This window comes from Armigeres subalbatus, chromosome 3 (assembly GCF_024139115.2).
Source record: "Armigeres subalbatus isolate Guangzhou_Male chromosome 3, GZ_Asu_2, whole genome shotgun sequence".
Classification (NCBI taxonomy): domain Eukaryota; kingdom Metazoa; phylum Arthropoda; class Insecta; order Diptera; family Culicidae; genus Armigeres; species Armigeres subalbatus.
Genome location: NC_085141.1, coordinates 409,304,685 through 409,326,946, shown reverse-complemented (window position 1 = coordinate 409,326,946; position 22,262 = coordinate 409,304,685). Strand labels below are relative to the sequence as shown.

Here is a 22,262-nt window from a genome sequence, read left to right as displayed (position 1 = left end):
TAAATTTACTAAAAGCCGGACATAACGCCGTTGAATAACATCGGAAAATTATTGAATCTTTCATGTGTGGAATCCCAATATTATCGCACGGATGTGGATCTTTATTGCGGCGAAATTGGAATAATCTTAGCATTTGACAATCATATCGCAACCGATTATCAAGAGATTCTGAGGAAGTCCGAATATACATTGATTTTATTTTCATAAATTCATAAATAGCATTGGGGACGGATTTTATTTTATCGCTTATCGACATTATTTTTATGTATTTTTCCTAGTGTGCGATGGTTATGACTGGCTGAACAATGGTTGAAATAAAAACTTGAACAGTTATTAACAAACTGTAGTTTGACAGATCGACTTATTGAATAAGAGTCCAATTATGATTCATATTCAGCTATAAGATTATTTATGTTATGCATTGAGTGAGCCATATCTAACCAATCAAGGATGGCGCGGATGACAACGTTACCGGCGGATGATCAAATGACAGCAGTTCGAGACCCGATTTAGGAAAATTTTAAAATGATTATATGAAAATAGCAATTGCTTCAAAATACGTTCATTGGAGATCTTACTGATGATACACTCTATGCGTTATTATTTTCGAAGAATTCACATGTAGCTGAATTGAGGCTTAGTAAAATGCTTATTAAAGATTTAACGAATCAGTAATTAAAGTTGTTTTTCAAAATGGGATGTTGTAGTCGTATAACTTCGCCAAAATTGTGTGAACAAAGCTTGAACAGAAGTTGTGATAAGAAATAGTACAGACATAATTCAACACAGCGCTTAATTAAATCATCACTCTGATGTTAGTTCAACTAGTAAATGTTTGTTGGGAATGTAACATCAGTAGTGAGAAGTGATTGCTTGTCTATGATACTTTAATAGCGCATTCTTACAAAAATCAATTGATTGCTCACGACTTTCGTAGCTCATTATGATTATAACAGGTTATTAGCTTTACTGAAATAACTGGGTTCAAATATTATTCGTGTTTCATAGTATGTAGTATAGATTCAGAGCTGTACTAAAAAATAATACGAAGCACATGTTTGTGATTCAAACGCATCTGACTGTTGTTCAATTCTGATACACATAGTTGGGAACAGAAAAAAACCAAGCAAATATACCAACCTTATATGGTTCAATGAATTATTTTCTTAAAAACTTTTGAACGCAACAGCCGATCATAACAAAATTCAATAGTGATCTACAAGGCTTTATCACCTTACGAATGCAACTTGTTGTGTGTGTGTGTCATCCTCTACCCCTCACCCAGCTGGGGGTGTTGGTCAAGTATTAATGCGAACAATTTGATCAAATCTCATGCTCCGTAATGGTGCCCTTTTTGTTATGAAGGCTAGTACTATAAAAAGGATTCACTTCTGAAGCAAGAAAGGTGTCTTCAGAAAGTGCAGGGGATTGGGATGTACTAGATGTTCACAACAGGTGCAGCAAAATATCACAAGGACGCCCTTGTTCACACTAACTACTCAGGGAATAGAAGGTCGAGAAGAGCCACCGCTGCCAACTAAAGCTTGAACCGGATACCTGGGACTCCCACAATATCCGCGGCAATAGCAGCAAACGATGCCCTGTGCGTATTTAGTTTTGGGTAATGTATGGAGCATATAATAATATACACACTTGAAATATTTTACAGTATATTAACAAACTTTGAACAGAACAACGTTCCGTATTCAGTAATAGAAACTTTTACAGGTCATTCGGTAATGTTAATTTGTGATGATTTGTCACAAGTACCGTACAGTTAGTATATTCTAAATGTGAAATAATCGATTACTCGGGTAATAATATACATTGTATTTGATACATTCAATGATTGTTAACATATAAAATAAACTAGCAGATGAATAGCAAAATTGTTTTCAATTCATTTTTTTTTTGCAATGTGTCAGCACATGTGTTTATATGTGCTTAAATTCAAAATCAAACACATGTTCATGTATTTCTAACCATTTTTAGTGATTTCACTAGAATAAACCTAACGAAAACACCACAACAGGGAAATGCAAAATAGGCGATCGTTGAAATTATATTTTTTAGCAAATAATGTTAATACAGAATGTGCAAGCTACTAGATATTCAAACATTTTTATTGATAAATATCTGTAAGTTTTAACTCATGATGTTTCTATCACAACACATAACAACTCTCAAAAAGTTTGTTTTAATATGTATATTCCATATGATTTTTCTTTTATTTCATGATCGGCATAAATTATTCGGGGATCCTAACAGTTGAAAAAAAAGTTAATCATTTTCTTCGTAAAGAATTAGAGACAGTCTGCAAGAAATTTCCGAATTGGCTCCGAAAATTCGAAAGAGTTTACTAGAATTCCGTACAAAACCGCGAAGATTCTATATCACCGAACGAATTGCATATTCAAACTACTGAATTTCGAAAATTGTTATTACCGATGATAGTGTTATTACAGTACCGATACCTGAGGAATAGATCATCTCTACCGAACTAACAGTATTTTTAGTTTTACCGGAGTGTTTGGTCAAAATAATTGGCTAGCAGCGAAATATATATTTCAAATATGTATCAGACATCAAGGATAAGGAAATAATTGGAACGTGCTTACCAATTCCGTCCGCGCATCAATATTCCATTAATAAAATAGTTTGATAAGGATCATTATCCTTCCTGGTGGGCATTACGCCTTTAATCGTCCTTGAAACAAATTGCAGCGGTCGATCATTTCATAATTCATTACGAACATTCTTCATTCTGCGACGTCCTATTCCTCTTGCTCCTTTCCGCAACAATTGAACCAGGAATCGCAACGCATTCAAAGGAGGGCGGCTCCGCCGGACAAACAAACATCACGAAAACTTACAATCGGAAACTTCAGCATTTTTTTTTTGACGCGAAAAAAATCAACTCCATTTAACACGACTTACTTCGATCACTCTCACCTTACGAATGCAACTTGTTGCGAGCAAATTGGTTAAGGATTACTATATGAAAAGTTGTCTAATGTTTTACTTAGCTTTTGTGCACACACATACACAGTGTGTATTACACACGGACAGACAAACATGTGCTTAGTTCGTCGAGTCGATTGGTATATAACACTATGGGTCTACTAGGCTTCTATAAAAAGTTCGTTTTCGGAGTCAAATGATAGACTTTCGGTACAACTTTGTTGTACGAGAAAGGCAAAAAGGTGTAAAATGTTGGTAGACAAAAATCGTTGCAATCTTCTATTGCAACGATTAGCTGCTTGTACCATTAGTATTCATTTATTTAGTTTGCATCTGAACAGATAACACTGAATCAACAGTTTGACGCCACAATACACGGTGCGAGGCCGCATCTCTCCATCCTCGAAAGAGCTTCACGCTCGCCAAGTCCTTTTGCACCTGGTCTACCCACCTTGCTCGCTGCGCTCCACTCCTTCTTGTATACCTGCCGGATCGGAAGTGAACACCATCTTTGCAGCTGTCCGGCATTCTTGCAACATCGTACCCTTCCGGCTTTAGCTACCTGGGTTCGCCGTAGAGCTGGGCGAGCTCGTGGTTCATTCTTCGCCGCCACACTCCGTTTTCTTGCACACCGCCAAAGATGGTCCTAAGAGGCCCGTTTCTCGAATACTCCGAGTGCTTGCAAGTCCTCCTCGAGCTTTGTTCATGTTTCATGTACGTAGAGGACTACCGGTCTTATCAGCGTCTTGTACATGACACATTTTGTGCGGTGGTGAATCTTTTTTGACCGCAGTTTCTTCTGAAGCCCGTAGTAGGCCCGACTTCCGACAGATGATGCGCCTTCGGATTTCATTACTAACATTGTTATCAGCCGTTAGCAAGGATCCAAGGTAGACGAATTCCGCGATCACCTCGAAGGTATCTCCGTCTATCGTAACACTGCTTCCCAGGCGGGCCCTGTCGCGCTCGGTTCCGCCCTCTAGCATGTACTTTGTCTTCGATGCATTCACCACTAGTCCAACTTTTGTTGCTTCACGTTTCAGGCGGATGTACAGTTCTGCCACCTTTGCAAATGTTCTGCCGACAATGTCAATATCATCCGCGAAACAAATAAATTGACTGGATCTGTTGAAAATCGTACCCCGGCTGTTACACCCGACTCTCCGCATGACACCTTCTAGCGCAACGTTGAACATCAGGCACGAAAGTCCATCACCTTGTCTTAGTCCCCGGCGCGATTCGAACTAGAGTGTTCGCCCGAAATCTTCACACAGTTTTGCACACTATCCACCGTTGCTTTGATCAGTCTGGTAAGCTTCCCATGGAAACTGTTATAGTCCATAATTTTCCATAACTCTACGCGGTCTATACTGTCGTATGCCGCCTTGAAATCAATAAACAGATGAAGCGTTAGGCCTGGTATTCACGGCATTTTTTAATAATTTGCCGTACAGTAAAGATCTGGTCTGTTGTCGAGCGGCCGTCAACGAAGCTTTGATAACTTCCCACGAACTCATTCACTAATGGTGACAGACGTCGGAAGATGATCTGTGATATCACTTTGTTGGCGGCATGAGGGATGATGATCGCTCGAAAGTTCTCACACTCCAGCTTGTCACCTTTCTTGTAGATGGGGCATATAACCTCTTCCTTCCACTCCTCCGGTAGCTGTTTCACAGATTCTGACTATAAGTTTGTGCAGGCAAGTGGCCAGCTTTTCCGGGCCCATCTTGATGAACTCAGCTCCGATACCATCCTTACCAGCTGCTTTATTAGTCTCTAGCTGTTGGATGGCATCCTTAACTTCCCTCAAGGTGGGGGCTGGTTGGCTTCCATCGTCCGCTGAACTGACGTAGTCATCTCCGCCGCTGCCTTGACTTTTACTGCCTGTACTCTCAGCGCTATTCAAATGTTCCTCGTAGTGCTGCTTCCAACTTTCGATCACCACACGTTCGTCCGTCAAGATGCTCCTATCCTTATTCCTGCACATTTCGGCTCGCGGCATGAAGCCTTTGCGAGAAGCGTTGAGCTTCTGATAGAATTTGCGTGTTTCTTGAGAACGGCACAGCTGCTCCATCTCCTCGCACTCAGCTTTTTCCAGGCGGCGTTTCTTCTTCTGAAAAAGGCGGGTCTGCTGTCTCCGCTTCCGTCTATAACGTTCCACGTTCTGCTGGGTACCTTGCTGCAGCGCGACCGCCCGCACTGCTTCCTTCTCTGCACTCTTTGTCAAACCAATCGTTCCGCCGACTTCGTCCCACATACCCGACGTTTTTCTCCGCTGCGTCGTTAATAGCTGCTTTGATTGTATTCCAGCGGTCCTCAAGAGGGGCCCCATCGAGCTCACCCTCTTCCGGCAATGCTGCCTCGAGATGCTACACGAATGCAGTGGCGATATCAGGTTGCTTCAGTCGCTCTAGGTCGTACCGCGGCGGTCGTCGGTACTGAACATTGTTGATGACGGATAGTTTTGGGCGGAGTTTAACCATCATCAGTTAGTAGTCAGAGTTAGCGATGTTAGTGCCACGGTTTGTCCTGACGTCGATAATGTCGAAGAAAACCCGTCCATCAATCAGAACGTGATCGATTTGTGATTCTGTCTGCAGTGATGATTTCCAGGTGTACCGATACGGAAGGCTGTGTTGAAAGTAGGTGCTGCAAATGGCCATACGCGAAATCAATTAGTCGTTCGTTCGCACCATTGATACCTTCCAACAAACCTCCTGCAGCGCTACGATGCCGAATCCACGGGGCTTGAGCACATCGGCGAGTATGCGTTGAGAGATTTGGAGTTCCACGAACCGAGTTTCCAATCGCTAGTCCTTTTTCATTGCAATGGCCTTTGCCGATGGTTCCGGTCCGTACTCTCTTGTTGATTGTTCGTTGCGTGAGTTTTTTAAGGCTGGCTGCAGGGCCTGACACCAAACCCTCTAATTTCGCTTCGGAGCCGATTTTCAATAGCAAAAAAAATGCTCAGCAGTTCTGTCGCAGCATTCCTCGTCGAATGTAACCCCTTGCGAACAAATCGGACAATACTAAGTTCCAAAACGTGTGTATCACAATTTTTGTATACATTGAAACTGGTCCAGGGACTAAGAGGAGTGGAGAAACCGGCCCTTATATTTAGTGTATGAGAAAGGTAAATTATTTATTTGTTTCGGACTATTTGAACAGGATGTCATCACGTTTATAAAGAAACAATTGCAGAATTCAAACACAACTTTTTAAGTATCAACAATATATATTTGTAATCATTGGAAAGTGGAAATGAAATGATTCATAGTAAGAATGGGATCGTCTATTTCAGTTTGCTCAGGTATCTAGCCATTTTATATGATGTTATAGTTATTCTGCTACTCTGTTCATACTCACATATTCTCCACTTTGTAGAAGTAGACATTTTTGGGCCGTGTTACAATCCATCATAAGTATAATTACGAAATTAAAAAGTATTGTTTTGTATCCGTATTCCGTTTGACTCAAACATTCATTTTACTTTGGCAAAATAACTCGTCATAGAATTCTTTTTTGTTTTTCTCGTAATTTTTCGTTAGTAACTTCTGCGAACTGAAAAATTCAGTTTGAACTACCTTCATGCAAACGGTGGCAAACCAGCGGCCCTAATGATTGAAAGCCTTCTAAATAAAAAATCGAATGTAAATCACAGAGCGTTGTTTTTGTTCAGAATTCATTCAAAGATTCAATTTAACTTTCGGACAAATGATTAGCCTTTGAATCTGTACATTTATTTGATACGTAAATTGAAATATCTGATGAAAATCATCATGTTACAAATATTCCTGTACGTATATTTGATTGATTTGGTATACCTACATGATGTTGGGATATTTTGTCTTTATAAATACGTGATTCACCAGTAATACAGATTACATATAATATAAATAACGCTTTGTTTGTTCGAGAAAATTATTGAAACATAAGTTATGCACGTTTGTTTCATTATGTTATTTAAATTATGTGAAATGGAATAAGATTGTTACTACCCAAAAAAGATGTTCCCCCATATATAATTTTGTGAGCATTGGCTTTTAGAAACTGTTAATTTACAAACTTAATTGATTTTTAGACAATTTTATAACTCTAATCTTAATTTCATGTCCCAATATTTTGTGGTTAGTGTTAAATACCTCGTTTATCTCTAAATGTCCTGATGTATGTGTCAAAATTGGATGGAGTTTTCATTTTTTTTAAATTGAGCTAATATGTAGTTATGTTTCAATTTCCATGATCTGCTATAGTATATTTAACCACTTTAAGGCAGAGCAATACGCGGCTACCACAAGACCCATAGAGATACCCCAAATATTAGTTTATTTCTTCAAGCTTTTTTTTGCGATAAATAAATAGCATCTCCAAATGTCTTAAAGTTTCATTCACTTCTAAATCAACTTAAGTATTATCGCATATCAATTCCATGTGTGGGAAACCCAGCAAAATTTTAGGTGCAGGTAGACAGTTAACGCAAAGAATAAGACTATTAATGTCGCCTTTGTTTGCGTGAACAACATCTACTTTGCCTAGCAGAGAAGTACTGGTTCCAAAAGTTTCAAACTGATGTGGGTAAAATATTTACTACAACATGCCGATTAATGAACAGTCAATTTTGGCTTATTGTGGCTCATTTCGGAGAAATACGCAAAGTGACTATAACGCCACTGGTGTTCTAGAACTTATGCTTCTACTAGGTATAAATATCAACTGCAAACATATGAAATATACTTTCGTTTCATACTAATTTCTTATGTGGACGCTACAAAAGTCGTCATTGACTTGACTTAAAAAGAGTAGATACAAATTTCACCAAAACGTCACTTTGCCTATCAAACCTCCTCAAATAAAATATTCTTGAGAAGAACAAGCTTATATTTGTGTTCTCAATGTTTCACGATGGCATACAACCTTTAGAGCTATGTCTACCTTTTTTCGTTACTGTTGAATGGAACTATTTATTCCTTGGACTTATTGTTCCGGCGTAGGTTTACAGTTTGTAGAAATGTAATTATCCCAATTTAGCAGTTTTTAACTGCTTCAATAAATAACCAAAGCCATAGGTACTCTCAAATAAGCTCATGCAAAATAATTAAAATAATAGACAGGAAAAAAGTTCTCAACAACTGAATTATCAAATAATTTTAAGTGTGGAAAGCTTTATTTTAACTCGAAACCCAATTTTTAAAATAGGGTGTTTTTTACTGTATTTAAATGAATTTTAACGAACTATTTATCTTGATATGAAAAATCATAATATGATCCCGTGATCTGAATAACCCATTAGCACATACTGTTAGGGTGATTGTTATGTCATTGATTCTCTCATATAAAATTTAATTTTATTCCTGATGGGGTGTGCCACTGCGATCAGTTATTGGATCCTTTGTAGCATTCCCCGTATCCTTAGTGTATGCGGAGGGCCGAATTTTGCCGGATGGGGGCCCAGGTGCTAGGAGTTTGTGGAGGCCCCAAAATGTACAAAAAAAAAGGTTGGTTTTGGTACATAAGATTTGTGGGGGCCATGTCAAATTTTTCATAACTATTGAGAAGCAATGCAGTAACGGTTGCGATAAAGTTCTTGTTTTGTTGTCTCGAGAGCATCATGACAAGGTCCCGCTATTTTGACCCTTCACAGAGAGCAATCTCATTGAAGGCGTGTCCCTTATCAACAAGAAAATAATCCTTTCTTGAGAAAACAGAGCCCGCACGCATAGAAAGCTCGTTTAGTTGATCTTACAAAACTGTTTGTTGATTTCAACCCAGCAGGTTTAGTTAATCAACAAATATGGTTTGTTATATCAAACATCATATTTTGTTGGATCATCCATGTTGTTAGTAAATTCATCAAAATCAAGCATAATTTTTCAAAACGACGTATGTAACAATTATGAGGATTCGAGAAATCCTTTGCAGAAAGTTGGCAAAACTTTTTCTAAAACTGTTTTAAAACTAAATCTTTTTTCAATACTTTTTTCCGCTGGCATGCGTCATTACATGACACGTAATAAGCTTGCTTCACATCAAATCTCAGTTCATTCAAATTCACTGTGAAAAACGATAAAATTATACATACACCGGTATGCTGCACGCACGTCGGTGTACATTGGTCGGTTTTCCATAGTGCACGATTGACGCAACTGCAGTTTTGTTTTGTTTTGCTTTTTTTGGTACATAGGTCGCTCTTAGTTCCCATATGATAAAGCGACGTATGTAACAGTGAGACTTCAAAAATTGATTTTTGACATACGTCGATTCGTAAAAAGATTGAATTAAAGAATTTTAAGATCTGAAATCAGTAAAATCGATGCGTATTATATAAAGCCGCGTGTGATTGTCACGTTGTATTAAAAATCTCGTTTTGTTTACTTTTGTTACATACGTCGTTATGAAAAATTTTGCTTTTAATGTTTTGTTGAATGTCACCATGTTTTTTTAAACGTGTTTGTAAAATTTAGAGTGTGACATTGTATTGAAGTATTATTTTCACTAGAGAGGAAAAATATATTTTAGACACTTATTGAATACTAGCAGACCCAACGAACTTCGTTTCGCCAAAAATTGATTTATTCTATGATTAGTTCTCGAGTTATGAAGAAATTGGTGTTTCATTTGTATGGGAGCCCCCTTTTCCAAAGGTGGGAGGGGTCTCGAACCATCCTAAGAACCTTCCCCGGCCCCAAAAACCCCTGCATACAAATTTTCACGCCAATCGGTTCAGTAGTTTCCGAGTCCATAAGGGTCAGACAGACAGAAATTCATTTTTATGTATATAGATAAAGATAAATGTATCATGTATCATCTTGAGGTAAACATTTGAGGTAAGTAATATTTACGTATAATAATTAATAATAAAAACTGTCTCCATACTTTTTTCCAGCAAGGAGGAAACATTGTCTTCGACATGGATCGGTAATAAAAAGCGGTGCCTAGTCAGCAAGAATAGTTTCCTTAATTAGCGGTCAGTGTGATGCAATTCAATGTAGATACGTTATTTCTCTTTAATGTTTATGTTCTTGCATCATTTGCTATACAGTTCTTTTTAAATAAATTGATTAAGTCTATGAAACAGTTTGTTTTTATTTTGAAAAATGAAAAACAATTGAACAAAACCAATAAAACGTTATCTTCAACAATACCGATGGTTGATTTTACTAACATGATTGTTGATACAACCAAAATGATTATTGAAATGACAAAAATCTCTTTTGACAGCCATGACAAACCCGATTGTGAAATCAACAAATATTTCGGTTTGAATTCAACAAAAATGTTTGTAAGCCCTGAGATGGCAAACAAGATTGTCAAATTTGACCCCATATTTTGTTGATTTTACAATCTATTTTTCTGCGTGTTGTCTTGCTTCTACAATATCACCAGTAAAGCACCAAACCCGTAATAAAGCTCTATCTACAAAACCATTTCTAGCCAATAAATTTGTTCAGCAACAAGATTTTTCGCCCCGTTCCATTTTTCATGAAGTTTATGAAGAGTTAGTTAGGTACACTGACCCCACAATCATGGGTCACACACTAATATGAGTCATTTCCATTTAATCAAAATGCAAATTTGAGTGACTAATTATTGTTACAAAGTGACCCATATATGTTGGGTCAGTGTACATATTCAAATTCCTAATTCGATTTTTCAGCAATCAGTTCAATCCACGACAGAAGTTTTTGAAACTGTTGTTTGAAAAACGGTTTCCGCTACATATAGTCTGGTCTCAAACGGAGGGAATTCTAGTCTTTCAACCATCTGCAGGGTAAAGTTAGTTTTGTTATACTGCAGAGAATGATATTGATGGCGAGGACTAAATACGATAAATACTTAATTACCACAACTTAAATGGCTCTAGCTTAAAAAAGGGTGCTGGGTGCATTTCGGTAGATCTTACTGCGTAATATGTATGTAAAACAGAAGAAAAATATCTTGGAGCGAATATATTTTTTTTTTCAACAAAGTCGTACCGAGAGGCTATCATTTCACTCTCAAATCTCAACTTTTATAGAAGGTTCTGAGACCCATGATTAGGGTGACCATATCAAATTTTTCCTAAGGAGGACAATTCCCCCGAATCGTAGCGAAAAAGGAGGACATAAAAAAACTTCGTAGATTGTTAAATTTTAATATGATTAAAATCATTATATTTTTTTAGAATTTTGAACATCCAAGTTTATCGGAAGTAGGTTTTGTAAGTCAAGGCAAATACGGCATCTTCTTTTTTTTTCATTAACATTACATCTCCAGATGGAACATTTCCGACTCTAATCATAGTCTACATAAAGCACTTTCCAATTGTAAATTGCAAGCACCATCTTTATAAAAGGAAAGATTTTAGCTTCAACTAATTTCAAAATCAAAAGTGAACAAATTTACAATGTTGTGAAAACGCATATGTGAATATGTACGTTATGTGGAAGATATTGATTTGGAAAATGTATTGGAGGTAACCACTTTCCATTCGATGGGACTCGAACCCATGACCCATATCTAATCTATGTAATGATGTTTAATAACCAAATACGGCCCGAAGCGACGCCAGAGAAAGATGATAAGACGGTGGTGATTCATCTTGGGTCGAATATTTTTGTTATTTTATTGTATATATAAGACGCTACTTGGGAAAATAAAGTTAGTTCTTACTTATTAGTTATACCAGATAGTTGTTTTTGGTATCAACCATCCGAAGAAACCACACTGAAGACTCCGCATTATCAGCACGATTTGGACACTGCATGTATTTTTGCATGAACAGTAGGTGAAAACTTGAATTTTCTTATAAGAAATCAGCATTAGAAAATAAAGTTTTTAAAAACATGAACATTTTTTAATGAAAATCTTGACCAACTACACATATTATATGTCTTCAAAGAATATTTTAGAGCCATTTAAAATATTCACAGTAAAATGTTTGACCATGCTTAAAAAGATTTGAATAATTTATCTCATATGGGGCAAGATGAGCACCTCAAAAGATAGAACAATCAAATAATACAGAAGATACATTTTTTTTGTACAACTTGCAATTACGATTTACTATGCACTGAATCTGTTGAGTAACGTACATTATCAAATTAACTGAAATTTTAAACTAATTTTCGTTATTCAATGTGATTTGGATGGTATCAAGGAAAATTATAACACATCGATCCCAAAAACTGTTTTATTGTTCTAATATGGTTATGCCCATTAGAAGCTATTATTTTTTGTGAATATTAGTGCTCTAATACATTTCAGTTAGAAAAAATAATTTTTAGAAGGGTGCTCTTCTTGCCCCGTATGGATGCTCATCTTGCCCCTTAGTGTATTTGAACCAGTCAAAAACAGAGTCTTAGTTTAGTCACATTTATCGGGATTACCGTTCTTTTTAAAATTTGCGTTAAACTTAATTTTAAAATTAAAAAAACACTTTAATAAAGAGTTAAAAAAAAAATTTGCGTTCTAGTCTATATGTTAGATGAGATGCAACAGAAAAGAACTGTTGTATTGTAATATAGTAAAGTATGCTTGCTAAGAAGGTATTCATTATCATTCTTAGGGTGCTCATCTTTCCCCGTCCTACCCTACTACAGAGACTGCTATTGGCGGCAAGAACTAAACAGGATGGGGCAAGATGAGCACTCTAAGGATGATCCTTAATACCTCCTCAGCAAGCATTTCTTTCTATATTTTAATATTATAAAACCAACAATACCATGCTCAGTGTGGCTGGGTTCGATTCCCGGTGCCGGTTTAGGTAATTTTCGGATTGGAAATTGTCTAGAAATTGTCTTTCCCCGGGCATAAAAGTATCCTCAGTTGGCCTCATGATATACGAATTCATACCTGGTACCTTGACTTAGAATCCTCCCATCAAGTGTGGAAGTGCTAATTGAACACCAAGCTGCGAGGCGGCAATGTCCCAGTAGGGGATGTAATGTCAATAAGAAGAAGAAGAGTGTTTGAGTTTATTCAGAGTGAAAAAAGCATCATAACGATAAAATTAAGGGGGCTCATCTTGCCCCGTCCTTCCCTACGATGAATCATCAATTACCACAATTTATAACAATCGAAACAATAGACAACAGGTTACAATAGAAACCAATCAGTCGAGTCAAATACGGGACATCAAAGACGGCCTTACAGTTGAGGTCGAAATTTTCTTCAAAGATTACAACGTGGTGGAAAAAATTTAAACTCGTCTATGACAGGTAAAGACATTACACTGAAAGAGCTTGATAATTTTCTCATAGAAACCAAATTGGGAGCTTCAAAATTTGTCCTGCAAAGCAAAGGAAACAATTACTTAATCAATGTCGTCTTTCTAGCCGCGCATCTATCTTAAGGTCACTCATGACAGAATCCAGGTTTCAAAGTGCTCGCGTTTTCGGGGGCACAGCACTCGATACGGAAGCAACGCACAACTGTCATTTTTATTTTTTCATGCGTGCTGCGACGCAGCAAAGCTAAATCAGCAAAAATGACAGTTGTACACCGCCTCCGTATCGAGTGGTGTGCCCCCGAAAACGCGAGCACTTTGAAACTTGGATTCCGTCAGGAGTGACCTTAAAGCTAAGCTACGAATGGCTCTTTTTACCATAAAAAAATTTCCGGTGGATAGGCGTAATGTGCATCATTAGACTCTTGATTGTTAATCATTTAAAAAAAATCGATTAAATTTTAACATAAAACTTAAAATCGAACCGAATGTGTTGCAATTTGACACAAATGCTCAACTCACGATAAGGATTATAAACATTATTCGACCGGCAGATTTCCAGACATTTTCACAATACTCAACAAGGAACTATTTCTATTGTCCTTGCCATAATCGTATCAAATACTGCAGACTTCATGGGGTGGTCACTTAGTACGAATAACTTGAAAAAAGAAAAACGTAAGTAAGATTCTACAGAGTGCCGGATAGAGACGGCAACTTCGTGGGAAGCTACGAACATGTGAGCAGTATGCACGAAATATAGCCTCAGACCTCCATAGGTGGTATGACGCTGCTGTGCCTAACCAGGGTAGCATAGAAGACAAAAATTACCGTGATGTGCCCTAATTTCGCGCGCGCCCTATCTTCGCGCATTATAAAATCATTTATTTTTTTCAATTTTTAGGTGCCAGTCAAAATTGAAAAATCTTGAGGATTACAAAATATCACTGTTGTTGAATGTTTTTCACGAAAGAATTTGAAAAACAAACTTGGTTTAGTACCGTCAAATGGGGGGAGGATGATCATTGATGTGTCAGTCAAAAGTTCCAAATTTTTTTATTAAACGATCATCAACAATATTCTCCGTTCAAGTAATGTTAACGCTAGGTAGAAATCCGAGTTTTTCGATTATAATCAAGAAAATGTATTTTGTGGAAGAAAAAGAGAGATAGTCATAAATGACGCTATTTTCGTTTCAAATATTGACTTCGTAGACTTCTTTACGTAGTAAATTCAACATTCATACAAATAACCTAGTGCATTTTGACTACTAGATCATAATGATTTTAGTGGAGCTGTCTTGATCAACTTCACCCCAAACCAGATTACTCAAAAAATGTGTGATAATTTAATTTATTTTAATAAATTCGAACGCATTTCAGAAAACTAAAGTTGTTGATTATTGCAACGTATAGCAGTACATGTTTAGAAAATATTTGTTTCAATTTAAAATGTAAACACACATTGTTATTGCATGTTTTGTCTAAAAAATGATCATCTTCCCCCCAGTTGACGGTACACCAAATAAAATTATTTCAATTTGGTTCTCCCATCGACCGCCATATTTGCTTGTGCTTAGTAAACAAATGATTTTACTGTACAAAACTGGCAACTTTTTGGAAATATTTGTATCCATTATGCTCTGTTGGATATGTTTATTCGTCATTACTATTGAAAAGTGTGAAATTTTATGTATTTTGTGTTTTCGACTTTCGCTTTGTGCGGGAAATTAGGCATATGAGTGTGAATAGGGTGCCTAATTTCGTTTATTGATGTTGCATAGTTTCATTTGCAACATTCTAATGAAACAAAAGCAATATAATGCACAGGACACTTTTACACTGAACAGAACCCAAAGAGGTCATTCCCATACGCGCTTTTCATCTAATTTTCAGGTGGATAATCACCGTCATCGACTAATGTTGACTTGAAAAATCTTATAGATTAGTGCCTGCAAAGCTATCAAATCCGATGCGTAAAATGATGCTAAGCTTAAGTCGAGGATAAAACTACAGCACCTTTTCGATAATGTATATAATATTGAAGATGTCCTATGTCCGATAGCGGAATTTAAGTCTTTCTTTTATGACGTCTCGAAAATTAAAACTTTTTTAATACACCAGCTAAACACTGCTCATACAATGCCTTTTTTTCCTAAAATATGTTTATATTTCAGAAGAAAACGATATAGTTATTAGGAATTATGACTTGTGTCAACTAAAATTCATGAAGTAAAATCTAAGCAAAGCTCCAGAGTCGAAATATAGGTATGCCCCTTTCGACTAAAGAATGGGTCACTGACGGCTGTCTGATACCGTTATCTGCATATTTTGAACAATGGATGCATGCTTCTATTGGTCAATTGATTATATTTCATCAAACCAATAACGATATCCAATTCAAAACATAAACGAAGTTAGGAACACTCTTGCGCGAATTTAGGAACTATCCTATTTTCATGCGCGAAATAAGGAGCATACAACGGTCTCAGATTCACACCGCATTTTTTTTAAATAGCAGCAAAATTTGCAAGTAACATTTTTTGAGAACCTAGAATCCTTCTACTACGTGATGCAGTAGCAAATATTCCCAAATGGCCACTAAATGTTTCTCAATGAACGTTTTAACTTTGCCAGATCTTAAGTGCGCGAAATTAGGGTACTTCACGGTAGATGCTTTAAACAATCAGAAATAGCTTTCTTTCCAAACATAACAACATAACAAATTACACTCGGTGACTCATAAGGCAAACCTAAGGCAAATTTCATCCGAATTATTTAATTTTATAGTCACTGTCTAACAGGAAGCCATCCTTCTTGAATCTCCGAAACTTTCATTGTTTGTTTGTTTGCTATTTGCGTGTTTCTACTTGTGATATATTTTCTCTTCGGGACGCTACTGGTTCTATTATTTTTTGTGGCTATTTATCGTTCACTCGTTTTAATTTTATTTTTTCTTAATTTATCTTTTTAATTTTTGATACTTTATTTCCATGATTTCTAGACATCTGAACATTTTTCTGTTCCAAAAGTATTGTCGTAGCATTAGCTTCCACCAAAACGCCGAAATGATAATATGCAGTACAAGGTTAGAATGATGTGCAGCAAGTAGGATAATTTGATGAAAATTCAGCTGAGTGATAGAGGTCGAGACTGGGGATTACCTATGATGCACAGCGTCCAAGCATTGATAAGCAAATAAGATCTGGAAAAATTTAAACATGGGTACTAGATCTCTTCATGTTTTGAAAAAGTATCGAAATTTCAACTGATTTCACTTGTTACTTCAATGCACTTAATGCTAAAAACATACAGACATATCACATAATTATTATTATGGTGCAATGAACCAAATTTGAAAGTCGTTTGTTGTAAGCATCAAATATCATATGATTTGATTTAAGTTTTGTTCAAATAGTTTGTTTGAAGAAATCTTAACGTGCAAATTAATGACAAATGTTCAGCTTCTAATGTTTAAGCATTTAACGGGAAATCGCATATTGGTAGTTATATAGTTATATTACTCAAAATGTCCAGGGGAAAAAAGAGGAATTGTTGTTGGGGGACAAGGAAAGGTATTCCGAGGTATTCCGTGTTCTCAGCAGCACTATTGGGTGTTGTACAAATAATAATGAATCATGTGTAATAAATTCAATAATTTTGTAGAACAACGACTTTTAGGGGAAACAGTGTTTTTATTTACCTAAAAGCAAAAACAAAAATCACTTTAACATGGTGAAAACGTGAACGAAAAGAATCGCAATGTACACAAGACTTGTTGAGCACACCATAAGCTTCCGTTTAGATGTTGTTTGGATGATTTTTGGTTTTCACTTGTCATAAGACGAGCTTATACAATCCCATTGAATTCCACCACTTAATTGTATCTTGACAGATACGTATTTCGACCTCAATGGGATTGTATACACTCGTCTTATGACAAGTGAAAACATTCCACTAAAAAGCTCAAAATAATTTTCTTATGATTTTTGGTGTTTATATCTCTCGTTAGATTTTTTTTTTCACATTGAATTTAGCCCAAAAACACTAAATCGAATTGAGCCACCTCGAAATTTTATCCGAATTAGCTGAAAATTTGACAGGAGGCTTATTTTAGCATAATAATTGTGATTCTGGGCTGACCGGTTGAACTCTTGATACTTTTTGAAAACATGAATAGGTCTAATGGGTACGAGCAAAGTATTAGGATTGATGTATTCATGTTGATCATAAGATAAATTAGGTGTGGAATGTTTATAACAACACTGAGGTGGAAGGTAGGAAAAGTTTAGTGTGCTCGGGGTAAAAACAAACAAAAAGGCAGGATGTACAGAAATCTCATGTGTGTCAAAATCCAGCTGGTGAATGCTGCTGAAGGGGAAGCTGGAGACACAAAATGAAATTAATAGACAACCCAACCTGCGACGAATGCAATTAGATTGAAACAACAGAACACTTAATTCTGCACTGTGAAAAATACAGAAACGTACGCGTAAAATACGCATTACAACAATACAACAACTTGATCGAAATATTTAAAACAAACAGCGTACGCAAATATAAAAAAATCGTGGATTTCGTGATTTATAAGAACCCTCAGCTGTGGCCAAACGACCGAAGACAAGCCACAGGGCATATAGTCTTGGCAACTGACTCTTACTCCTGGCAAGTGAAGCTTGTGACCTCCGAATCAAGAAGAAGAAGAATCATTAGGGCAGAATAGAAAAGAATCACCCGCGAGCGAGTTCAATGAAGATGGAGATGTATCGCATAATGTCATAGGGAGCATCTTCTGTGTCAGTAAAGGTGTTAAGTTCGGAGTCCATGTGGAATTTAATAAACAAGGCACAAGCTATTCTAATTACTTTTTTTTTATTATTATTTGATGATCAGGTTATCCACCCTATCCCTGTCAAAACGGACGGTTGAAATTTTCGAATGAATCCAATTCGAATTTGCTGGCATAAACAAAAATACTTATCAACTGTCGCTCGAATATGTATTTGGACTTATTGTTCATAAATCTAGAAACCCTGGAATCATTCAAAATCAATAAAACTAGTTAAACTGGAAAACATGTATATTTTGATTGTTGGAAAGTTAATTGTCTTAGTACTTTAACATGGTGATGTCTGGATTACACATTCATTGAATTAAAAAAAAAATCGTTACGCGACAAATGCGTTACTTCACATATTACCTAAACTTATTACGTTACTGTTGTTACGTCTTTAATCGAGTTAAAATTGAAAAAAAAAACATTTTTTCTTTAAAACTAACGAAAACTACGTTCAAGCTGATTGAAACATTATGATGCATAGATAAAAGCTATTATCTTTTTACTTAGAATAGTTGAAAATAGCTGTAAATAAAAGCTTTACGGTACATGTTATTTACGGTTTCAGAAAATTTGGCCTCTCCTATCGATGTTTAGAGTTCATTGGCCCAAACAACATTCCCTTCCTCATATGAATCTTTTATCAAATGTATATCTATAATAGTTAAAATGTTCAAATTTTTCACCTTATAACAGCTTACGTTTTTAACTCAGCTAACCACACGTACTTATACTCTAACTCTCTCGCTATTGTTATCCAGCTAGCATGTATTGTGATTAGGGGTTACATATTGTTTGCTACGCAAACAATCGTCTAATGATAATAAATAGCTATATGCACTTTCCAACTTTTACCTTACAAACTATGCCACGATCACCGTTCATAGTTCCTTACAATATGTACATAACTAAAAGGATTCACACGTCATCTAGTAAAACCCGATGCACGAATAACCAACAGTGCAAGATCCTCTTCTCCAAACCGCACACAATAGTAAGAAAGTCGGTACCGCGCGAGCTTGGAAGAACTCAACGTTCGCAGGCATTTCGGGCGCAATAAGCAACAGCAGTTATTTCTCCATGTTTCGTGGTCATAAAAGTTCAACAGGTGCGCGCTTTGCCTAGTTCTTCACCTTGTCTTCGCCCCGTTTTCTCCGTTTGTTCAGCAGGGCATTATTCGAGCTATCCAGATTTTTTATGTGCATCTTGAAAAAATAAAATATAGTCAACGTAAGTATTGGGATTTTTCATAAAATATAGTAAAGTATGCAATGCAACCTGTAGATCAACTACCTGGTCATAATCCACGCGCATATTAGCTAGGGATCGAGTCATCTCCTCCTGCACTTCAGGCCAGGTTTCTTCGCCTTCTTTTAGTACTCGACCCGTATGCAGCGGCGTCTGGGGCACCTCCGTGTACAGCTTTATGGATAAGCACAGACAAAAATTAGACAATCTATACTCAAGCCTAGCTATGTTTTTAAAATACATACTCGAACCCATGGATTGCGCATGACCTGATCGATAGTAAGCCGCTTCTCTGGTTCAACGCTGAGCATGCCCTTGATGAGATCCTTCGCCGCCTTGCTCACGTTCTGCCACTCCGGGTTTGGGAAGTCGTACTGGCCGGTGCGGATTCGTGTCTTCATACCCGGTGAAATAGCCAATCCGTGGTTGCTGTAGAATGGTGGGAAACCACACAACCTATGGTTGCAAGAGTGATATTATAATACACTTCTTGAATTCTTGAAGAAGCATAGTTGCAAAAATTCATAACATAAAATTTGGGCTTTACGAAAATTTGAGCTCATTTGGAAAAAAATGAGCTGAAACTATTTTTCAATTGCAAGGATCACCATACTATTTTTTTTTATTTAAAAAAATCAAAGTGTTTTTCCATAATTGCGCAATAATTCACCTGTAACACCAATAAACCAATACGAACGAAATAAGAGATAATACGACAGCAACGATCTAGGCGACGCGACGAATAAAGGTGTATGATTAGAAGTTTATAACATGAAACTGCAAGTCGCTAGTTTTCACAGGCTTTCTACCAAAGCTGTGGCATCACCAACGACCTGGGAACCGGCTTCATAGTGCTTGGCAATTTGCGCCAATGCGTTATTGGATGACAGCCAATTAACGCAATGATGTACAACCTGTGGATCAAAGACCGTTTCTCCAACAACAGCATCGTCAACGTGCACCAACGTCGAGGCAGAAGCGTATGAAAAGCTGGAGTAGACATACGTTTGCAGTCTACCACGGAATGGTAGTCCGAAGCACTTCTTTTCCCCACAAGAGTATCCACAAAGCCATATGGGGATCACCTAACCAAGAAATTTGAAAATCAAATCAACCACATTCTAATCGACGGTTAATTCTTCTCCGACATTGCAAACAACCGTATACGGGGGGGAGTAGAAATCACGGTCGTGAGTATTTGTGGTTTCTTCGAATACAATGGATGAATTTGACTTGACATAAACGCAATAACAATAAACAATTGTGTTCTTGCTCGAACATAAGCTCGTAGGTAGGCAAGAAAAAGGCAAAATAAATGTATTTTGCGAGTATTTTGAATTTCCTACTTCTCGTTTTGTGAGTAAGGTCCACAGATTTCCACCACTGCCGCAGTGCGAATATTGAATCCCACCCTACTTCGTTGCAATATGCCTGTGCTCAAAACGTTCGATAGTGCACAACACGCGTTGAATTCAAAAGCCGTGGTTAAACATTGCACAACGTGAAAAATCATAGCGCAAATAAATTCAATATCTTGGTTCGATACGGGCGGATTGCGTTAAAACTTTAACACAAATCGTAGAACTTTCTGGGGTATCGTGCAAAGGTGATTAAGTTCACTGACTGTGCGAAGCTTGTCCCTTATTCATCATTAATTTTTATCGGAGTTACAAATAATCGACAAAACATAACATTTGGCTAAATTCGTGTTATGTGAGCTCTGTCTACTGTACGATATTGGAAATTGAGATCTTGCTGATTTTACCCCACGTTCTCATATTTCGCGGAAGGAATAGATTAAACCTGATTAAACATTACTAGCACTAGTCTGATCTTGAATTTTCCTGGGAATCGAGTGGAGTTATTTTTGTCCACCGCAGGACTTATCCCTTTATAAGGCAGACGAATCTAAACAATAAATTAACAAAAACAACAATAGGACACAATGTTGATATGGTATTAAACTAAAGTGACCAGACGTCCCGGATTGTGCGGGACAGTCCCGGATTCCGCCTACCTGTCCCGCATCGCCAGGTGTCCCGGAAAACGTCCCGCATTCCATGATAAATCAATACAGTTTGGGAAATCTATGGAATCATAAGGTAATGGAATGTTTAGAAAATTTGTAAAAGACGCAACTATTCAGAAGAAAAAGGAAGAACTTAAGTCATCTAGAGGGCTTACTGAGCTTGGAGAATAAGGTTTTGAATGTCTTGAGGATTAAAATAATTTCTGTAATTTTAAACGAGGCCAGCGGGATAATTGATTTTTTGTGTTGAAACCCGCCACTAAAAAATAGACTGGAACAAAATCCGTGGACCAGATGACCATGCTATCTTAACTTTGCAAAATCCCCAGCCTTTTTAAGAAATCAATAGAAGTTGATTTGATTTGTCAGCCTTTGGATAACGCAGAAATCTCCGGAATCTTAGTCGTTTTAATGAACTAAAAGGAGGAATATGGGAATATTCGACAGGGATTTTTATGATCTAGGTAAAAAATCAAAAGTGTCTAATAATATTCTGAGAAGTTAGGCTAGTTCCAGAATCTACACTAATAAAAATCCACACATTTTTAATGGCAAAAATCTAAAGAAATTTACAAATAAATTTTATGTGTGCGTTAATAACCACCCGTTATAGGAGAATACACATAAAAGATAACTTTTAGTTAATAAAGGTTATGTGTGTTTCCACATATATGCTATGCGAATACACATAGCCGTTATGTGGGAAATGCTATAGTCAAAATTTATGTGTGCCACACATAATGAATATGATTGGATTTTTGTCAGTGTACACTGAGAAAATTCTTTATATTGAATATATTTGTCGCACACATAAATTTTTGCAATTTGGCGACCCAAACATATACTATTTGTACCCACACATAAATTCAATAACTCCATATTAGATACCACACATACATTTTATTTGATTATATATAGAGTGGTTATGTGTGCACTAATTAGAATCATGAATTAAATTAATGGATTTTTGCCAATAAAAAT

General features: G+C 36.8%; 1 protein-coding gene across 6 annotated transcripts in view; it reads right to left on the bottom strand.

The window, feature by feature from the left end:
• Positions 1 to 18,141: 18,141 nt before the first annotated feature.
• LOC134227132 (MAP kinase-activated protein kinase 2) overlaps positions 18,142 to 22,262 on the bottom strand; it is a 42,483-nt gene continuing 38,362 nt past the window's right edge. For 5 of the 6 annotated variants that reach the window (XM_062708421.1, XM_062708416.1, XM_062708418.1 and 2 more), the window contains 3 exons: positions 19,498 to 19,708; positions 19,283 to 19,426; positions 18,142 to 19,209 (listed from right to left, as the gene is read on the bottom strand). In XM_062708421.1, the coding sequence (XP_062564405.1) occupies positions 19,126 to 19,209; positions 19,283 to 19,426; positions 19,498 to 19,708 (439 nt within the window). In that variant the 3' untranslated portion in view covers positions 18,142 to 19,125. The remainder of the gene's footprint in view (positions 19,210 to 19,282; positions 19,427 to 19,497; positions 19,709 to 22,262) is intronic. The other variant, XM_062708420.1, reaches the window with a different exon arrangement.